General features: G+C 48.6%; 1 protein-coding gene across 1 annotated transcript in view; it reads right to left on the bottom strand.

The window, feature by feature from the left end:
- Window positions 1-2,750: 2,750 nt before the first annotated feature.
- LOC122421280 overlaps window positions 2,751-8,295 on the bottom strand; it is a 55,307-nt gene continuing 49,762 nt past the window's right edge. The window contains exons 10-14 of the mRNA XM_043437145.1: window positions 6,666-7,046; window positions 6,351-6,462; window positions 6,180-6,275; window positions 3,717-3,852; window positions 2,751-3,143 (exon numbers count right to left, since the gene is read on the bottom strand). Of these exons, the coding sequence (XP_043293080.1) occupies window positions 3,003-3,143; window positions 3,717-3,852; window positions 6,180-6,275; window positions 6,351-6,462; window positions 6,666-7,046 (866 nt within the window). The 3' untranslated portion in view covers window positions 2,751-3,002. The remainder of the gene's footprint in view (window positions 3,144-3,716; window positions 3,853-6,179; window positions 6,276-6,350; window positions 6,463-6,665; window positions 7,047-8,295) is intronic.

The raw sequence follows: 8,295 nt of genomic DNA, 5'->3' as shown, positions 1-8,295 counted from the left end.
ATTACACCAGAACTCCTAAAAAGCAGCAGCGTTCACTCTATTGTAAAGATCATTTCCTTTCTCTTTCTTCTGATGTTAGCAGTGTGACTTTCTGAAGAGCCGTGTTCTTTCCCAGCTCACTTAGGGTCCTGCTTGTTTTGTACATTGCTGCTTGCTTTGTACATTCTTACCTGGACTATGTATCTTTGGTGAACATTACATAAAATATTATATGTCATTTTGTGGTACGATCCTTTGTTTAGAAAATGTATCAATACATGACTATACCTTCACCTTCTAACAGATGGTACAGTTCTCAGAGGTTTCTGAGTATCCGCTTCCTAGGCTGTAATCCTGTTTGACTTTAATAAAATTCCCCTTTCCTCTTCCTGAGAGGTGAGGAATTTCCACCGACATTTTTCTTGGTAGAGTCAGCAGGATCTCAGAGACATCCAACAGAGACCTTCTGGAGGTTCCCCTGACACTTTGAGCCCCGCTAGCTTCTTGGCATTCCTTGGTGTTTCGGCAAGTTCTGACATCCGGACATCACTGCTTACATGATGTTCTGAATTTTACTCCAGCTCTTTTTCTTGGGACTTGGAGTCCTGAAGGCGTGTGTGCGTCCTCAGTTGCTCAGTTGCGTCTGACTCTTTGCAACCTCATGCCAGGCACCTCTGTGCATGGTATTTCCCAGGCAAGAATACTGGGGTGGGCTGCCATTTCCTTCTTCAGGGATTCTTCCTGACCCAGGGATCGAAACCACATCTCCTGCATTGGTAGGCAGACTTTACCACTGAGCCACCAGGAAGCATATATATGTGTATATTATCTTCTGGAGATACATATCCAGAATACCAATGTAGGATATATTCCATTTTTAATTTGGTATATATATATATATATATATATATATATATATACACACCAACCTTACATATATTCATAATGTACAATATATACGTGTATACATATGTGAAAGCTGTTCAGTCGTGTTCGACTTTTTGCAGCCCCATGGACTGTAGCCTGCCAGGTTCCTCTGTCCATGGAATTCTCCAGGCACGAATACTTGAGTGGGTTGCCATTCCCTCCTCCAGGGGATCTTCCCAAACCAGGGATCCAACCCAGGCCTCCCACATTAGCATTGCAGGCGGATTCTTTACCATCTGACCCATCAGGGAAGCCCATATGAATGTGTGTGTATATATATATGTACATATGTATACACACACACACACACACATATATATGTCCCATCTTCTACTGCAGGTGGGGGAACACTTCAGGGTGGACACATCAAAGGCAGCAGCAGCTTCATCTGCTTTCCATCCGGACACCTGGAGCTTCTTAGGGATCCTGCAGCTGGGAGGGGGCAGCCATGACCCCTGGACTGGGGTGGGGACAGCCGGATCCTGCCATTGCAAGGTTCTCTCACGCTTGTGACCAGAAAGTCACAAATGTGGTGTCACTGTGACACTGGGCCCATTTCCACACCTGCCTAAGGCTTTTAACCCTGGTTGATAATCTTTGACCTCATGATTTCCTTTCTAACTCTTCCATTCTCTTGACTGGAGAATACACCTTCTATTGGTATTTTCCTCTGGACAGTTTTCCCTCAAAGGAAACAACTGTTTACTCTGAACCAAGTCAGTGAAAAAGCTGACTTAAAGCTTAACCTTCAAAAAACTAAGATCATGGCATTCGGTCCCATCACTTCATGGCAAATAGATGGGGAAACAATGGAAGCAGTGACAAACTTTTCTTGGGCTGCAAAAATCACTGCAGATATGAAATTAAAAGATTAAATCAAAAGCTTGGAAGGAAAGCTATGACAAACCTAGATTGCGTATTAAAAAGCAGAGACATCACTTTGCCGACAAAAGTCTGTCTAGTCAAAGCTATAGTTTTTCCAGTAGTCATGTATGGATGTGAGAGTTGGGCCATAAAGAAGGCTAAGCACTGAAGATTTAATGCTTTCAAATTGTGGTGTTGAAGATTCTTTTGAGAGTCACTTGGACTGCAAGGAGATCAAACCAGTCAATCCTAAAGGAAACCCAACCCTGAATTGGAAGGACTGATGCTGAAGCTGAAGCTCCAATACTTTGGCCACCTGATGGGAAGAGCTGACTCATCGGAAAAGACTCTGATGCTGGGAAAGATTGAAGGCAGGAGGAGAAGGGGATGACAGAGAACAAGATGGTTGGATGGCATCACCAACTCAATGGACATGAGTTTGAACATTTTCTGGGGGATGGTGAAGGACAGGAAAACCTGGCGTGCTGCAGTCCATGGGGTTGCGAAGATTCAGACACAACTGAGTGACTGAACAACAAAGTAGTCAAGTAACATATTTCTATTGAAAAAAGCTGAGCTGTTTTAGGCAAATATTATATTTATTAACTATGATTGGAAGATACATTCCTGATTTATTATCTCCAAATTCAAAAAGAATTTCAAAATAACAAAATAATTCTATCCACCGTAGAATCCAGAATAGGGCTGGGCTCTGGGGACCAAATTCATTGTGCACAGGGTGGGCAGAACCCTCTGCCTCTAAACAATTTTTTGAGTTAGTTTAACTTTCAGCTCTGAGTCCTGGTCAAAGTCTTGAAATCACGGAAGGTTAGAGACTGGAATTACTCAGCCAGAGGGATGGGTTTCTGGTTCAGGCATGAGGAGAGGGATTCTTGGAAGTGATCAATGAAGTCTCTGCAGCAGAAACAGAAGACAAGGGCAGAGGCCGAACCAGAGGGCCTGGCACTGGGGGGGGGAGGGTGAGGAGCCTTGTTTTCACCCGTGTGTCTCCACTCCATAGAACAGGGGCTGCATTCAGTCAGTAACCCTGATGTAAGAACGTTCTTCTCGTAGTTTCTCATAGAATTTAAAGACAAGGCCCAGTAGGTCCCTTGATTGGACCCAGGATAGATCCCAGGATGCCAGGAGCTACAAGCTCTTGATTATTGAGGTGGTCTGGCCAATGGTCGAAGCTCCTGGAAGGCATGGTCAGGTTGTCTCACAAGGACAGCCTAGGGACGGATCCGTACGATGACACTGGACTGGGGCCTGGAGACTCCACACTGCTCAGGCCACGAGTCATAGCCCTCGACACTGTGGTCAAACAACACAAAGCGGACGCCCTTCTTGATGTTGGTGAACGCATGCATGATCTGTAGGCAGAAAAAGAAGTCCCATTGTGCCATGGCCTTCCCCTCAAATACTGAGTTGGGCCTTCTGGCCTGTGGTATTTTCCATAGATGGCTGCAACAATGTCTCTACTTCCACAGTCCTTCTAGAATCATGCCACTCCTCACCCAGGGGTGGGGTCTAATTCCTGCCCCCTTGAATCTGGGAGGGTTTCATTGTAACCAAGAGTGTGGTACCCTGAACCACCAGGAAACAACAGCAGGTTTCCTCGAAGCCGCCATGTTGTGAGGAAGCCCAAACTTCTCCCAGCAGGGAGATCCCACGGCCAAGCTCTGAGATTAAATCAAGAGCTGCTTGGCCAGCTGTAGACACACTCACAGCCCACCCTGCCCTTCAGCTCCAGCCAATGTCTGAAATGAGCTACATGAGAGAACAAAGTCAGCAACTCATAGCAGAGACCTAGTCATAGAAAGCATAGGAGGTGATAAGATAAGCCTTGTTAATATTAAACCAGTAAACTTGGGCCAGTTTGTTAGGCAACAGTAGTTCATTACAGACCCCACCATTCTTTCCCCTCACCCCTGTCAGAGACTCACCCGAAAGGAGAAGCTGCCTGTCCGCGGACGGACGGGAAAACGTTTATGGAAGAAATAATGCAAGGTGGCATAGTTGGCATCTAGAAGCTTGACGACTAGCTGATACATCCGGTCACTGCCTTGTTGTTCTGTCCAGCTGCCGGAGGAGAAGATCTTTAAGACTGACTTGCCACCCCATTTCTGAGGGTCTGCCCGCTTTACCTCAATGGCCTTCCTATGTGGAAATCCAAAATGGTGGTCCCCCCAACAAGTACAATCATTACCTGCCGGTGCTTGTTACATGGGAGCTTGGAACCTCTGCACACCCAAGGAATGCATTTGGACTAAATGAGCTCCCTGGCTGGTCTGTATGCTATGACCGAGAGCTGTGCTGTTCAGGGTACCCCCTCCTATATTATTTTTTCTTCCCCATATTGCTTCTCATTCTGTTTCACTAGTGGAAAAGGATGTCATTTCCAATGTGTTTTTCTTAGTCATTTAAAAGGATCCAGGGGAAATCTAAATAAATTGGTGATGGAATACCCAGGAACATTCAAAGAAACATCCAATGTCCGTCAATGCTAAATGGACAAATTATGGTATATTCATATAATGCAATATTACACAGTCATAAGAAACTGCAGCTACCTATAATTATGGATGAATTTACAAACATGTTCATTGAAAGAGGCCAAATACAAACTATATTCTGCATGACTCCATATATATTAAGTACCAAAATGGCAAAACTGATCTATGTTAGTAGAATTCAGGATGGTGCTATCTTTAGATTGGAAGTGATGGGGAATGGGGCGTGAGGGATTCTAAGGGTAGGTTTGCCGGCAACATTCTGTTTTTCATGTCACTTAAGAGTAAGGGACTATATAAATACACAAACAGGTAATTTCCTTTACAGAGACTTAGCATCACTTCACTTTTCAGATGTACATTCTACTTCTTCCACAGAAGTATCCTGCTGCTGCTGCTAAGTCGCAGCCAACCAGGCTCTGTCATCCCTGGGATTCTCCAGGCAAGAACACTAGAGTGGGTTGCCATTTCCTTCTCCAATGCATGAAAGTGAAAAGTGAAAGTCGCTCAGTCATGTCCGACTCTTAGTGGCCCCATGGACTGCAGCCTACCAGGCTCCTCTGTCCATGGGATTTTCTAGGCAAGAATACTGGAGCAGGTTGCCATTGCCTTCTCCCACAAAGTATCCTAACATAGTACTAATATATGTTCTTTTGACTTACCTTTCAAACTGTTCTGTGCCAACCACATACCGTTACAAATACCTATTCAAAATTTTTCCTGTGACCATGAAACGCTAAGTGTTTGTCCACCTGGGAACTTTGGGTCATAATGGACAGACTACAATGCAATTTGGTGGAGGCTGTCCACGTTCGCATAGTGTAAACTGGGGGTGAGCCACTCCAGTAAGACCAACATGACTTAGGATGACCTGGAGGCTGAGGTGAAACACATAATAAGGCCCCAAAAGAACTTAGTTCAGGGGTTTTCCTTTTCTATAAAACTGGAGCATTGGGAGTCAGTGGTTAAGAATCCACCCTTCAATGCAAGGGACTCAGATTGGATCCCTGGTTGGGGAACTAAGATCCCACATGCCTTGGAGCAAGTGCCACAACTAGAGAGCTGCAACTAAGATCCGGCACAGATGAATTAAGGAAAACAAAACAAAACAAAACTGGAGCATTGTGGGATAGGAACTGAGAAGCATAAACAGTGATGCTCCCACCATAGGTGTGATCTGCAGCTGAGTCATTTTACAACAGAGAACATAAAAGTGTACAGGATTTGGGATGCACCTTGCTTAAAATCATCCAGGTCAGGTATCCCTTGGAAGTTCTTTCATGGATCCCAATTTCAAGGCCATCATACAGAGCACAAGCTCTAAGAGGCAAACAAGTTTGAGCCTGATGCCAGATTTGAACGTGAGAGGTTCTGGCTCCAGAATCTGACCTCTTAGCCAACTCTATCTTGCCTCCATCTAAACCCAGGAGCATCTCATTCACAGATGAGATTTAGTTGGGCCCAGGCCCTCTATATTGAATCCAGTCAGGCATCTTCCAATCCAAGTCCCTTTAGGGGGGAATTAGCAGAGGGTTCAGGGAGTGGACTTTTGCTCTATGAAGGTGGCCCAGTCATCTCCCTTCCTACTTTATCCTAAGGGGTTGTTGTTTAGCTACTAAGTCATGTCCCACTCTTTGCAACCCCACAGACTGCGGCCCACCAGGCTCCTCTGTCTATGGGATTTCCCAGGCAAAAATACTGGAGTGGGTTGCCATCCCCTTCTCCAGGGGATCTTTCCCATCCAGGGATTGAACCCACATCTTCTGCATTGGCAGGCAGATTCCTCACACCACTGAGTGAGGTGGGAAGCCCCAAGGTGTTGCTAGGAGACCTAAATGACATCATCCATGCCAAAGTCAGCACTGAACAAAGGGCTGTTTTTAGCCTCACACTCACCGGCGACAGACAGAAATCCAAATCTTTCCACTATCCAGGAGTTCCCGCCACAGGCCCTCCTCCTCCAGATCCAAAATTTCTCCCTTGTACCAACACCTATGAAAGAGCAAGATAAATGAGGCCCAGCAATAACTCACCACCGCCCTGACCCTGGGCACTAGGGACATTCACCTGTAGGCAGGACTGTAGCTAGTCTCCCCAGAAGTCTTCAGCCTGACCCCCAAGTCTTCCTCTTCCTCCGAGTCATCGCTACCGCTCAGCATCATACAATTCCAGAGGTCTTCTGTTACATGAAAAAGGTTTGTGACCAAGATTCTTGCCTGCCCTCCAACCCACGTTGTTAAGTCCCAGGGGTTTCCAGGGTGGTCTTGCCCCTCCGCTCCTCCCAACAGGCTCCATGTTTGCCCCAGCCACCAAGTTTTAGCCGCGGAAAAACTCCCTCCCACCCACCCGCACGAGGATCGACCCCTTTCCTGGAGTCCTCACCTTTCTCCGGGGGGTTCACGGTGAGCTTGCGCCCTATGGGTCTGAGCTCGCAGAAGCGGCCCAGGATGCAGGGCCCGGGGTCGCCAGCAGGGGGCAGGCAGGTGAGGATGACGGGCCACAGGTCGGGGTGTTTCCAGGGCAGGATGCTCAGCCACAGGTCCCTGCCGTCCACCACCTCTCGCCAGCGCCGGCACACCAGGCGGCACTGCCGGAGCAGCGTGCTCGGGGGCAGGTAGCTCAGCACCTCCCGGAGCATCTCGGTGGGCAGATGGTTCGGGCCCGGAACCTCTTGTGGTTCGTGGTGCGGAGCTGGGACGCGGGGGAGCAGGCCCCAGGAGGTTGAGGCGCCCATGGTCTCCTCGCCAGGCCCCGCGGCTGCTGCTGTTGGAGAGCCAGCGTAAGACATCAGTGACCTGGAGCCTCCGCAGGCGACGCCCCTGCTTCCCGCACCCAAAAGCTGTCGCCCCCACACCTCAGCAGCCGCCCCTTCAAGTCCCCAAACTCCCAGCCCGTCCGTGCCAGCCGACCACCGCAGCTGCTCTCCGCCCCGCGCATCCCAGCACCCGCCGCCAAACCCGCTCTGCGCCCCGAGTCTTACCCTGCATCTCAGCCAGTGTTCCTCACCAGTGGGCCTTCACCTTGCCTCACCTGTTCCCACCACCACCTCAGCCCTTTTTATTCGTCCGCCCCTCCCTTCTTCATACCCAGCAACCAGACCACCCACCCTCCACTCCCCTACCCCCTACCCCACCCCCGCCCTGGCCTCCTTCTCCCAATGACTAGCCATATCTGCCTGCCCCTCCCTTCTCCCTGTCTTCCTCCCAGGCCTACTTGCCAGGCCCTCTTGCCCTGCCTCCTGGCCTATTCTCCAAACTTGCCCTGCTTCGAACTCTAGTTACACCTGCAGGGTAATTATGGGACCAAATCACTGAAGCACTAGTGGAGGGAGGAGCTGGAGATGCCAGGATCCAGAGGCTGTCTGTCATGCCCACCATTGGTCCTTTGGAGCATCCCTCACCAGGCTGTAAGACCCTTGGTACTGAACATCTGCTGTTATTCAGTCAGGCATCTGGGTGGGAGGCCTCATATCCCTTAGCTAATGGAACAGTTCCCATCACCTCTAAGGATCCAGCATCACTATCTTGGAGATCCTTGCACAGGAGAAAACAGGCTCCAGCTGGAACCAAATGCATTTCTATTTGACACCTAAATGAGTGCTGTAACCAGTAGTAATCCAGCCGAACTTCATGGAGCCTCTTACTACCAGTCGGGTTAGCAACCCCCTGAGGTAGGTATGGCTATGTCCCCACTTCACAGCTGTGAAAACTGAGGTCAAGTGACCTGCACAAGGTCACACAGCTAGTAGGTGACAGAGCTGGGTTTTGAACTTAGCCTGGATGGCTCAGAAAGTAAAGAATATACCTGCATTGCAGGAGACTTGGGTTTGATCCCTGGGTTGGGAAGATCCCCTGGAGAAGGGAACAGCTACCCACTCCCATATTCTTGCCTGGAGAATTCCATGGACAGAGGAACCTGGCGGGCTGCAATCCATGGGGTCCTAAAGAATTGGACATGACTGAATGACTAACACTTTCATTTTTGGGTGGCTCTAGGATTCTTGCTTTCAACC

Source organism: Cervus canadensis, chromosome 18, assembly GCF_019320065.1.
Source record: "Cervus canadensis isolate Bull #8, Minnesota chromosome 18, ASM1932006v1, whole genome shotgun sequence".
Classification (NCBI taxonomy): Eukaryota; Metazoa; Chordata; class Mammalia; order Artiodactyla; family Cervidae; genus Cervus; species Cervus canadensis.
The sequence above is the reverse complement of the archived record's forward strand: the minus strand, read 5'-3'. Positions and strand labels throughout refer to the sequence as shown.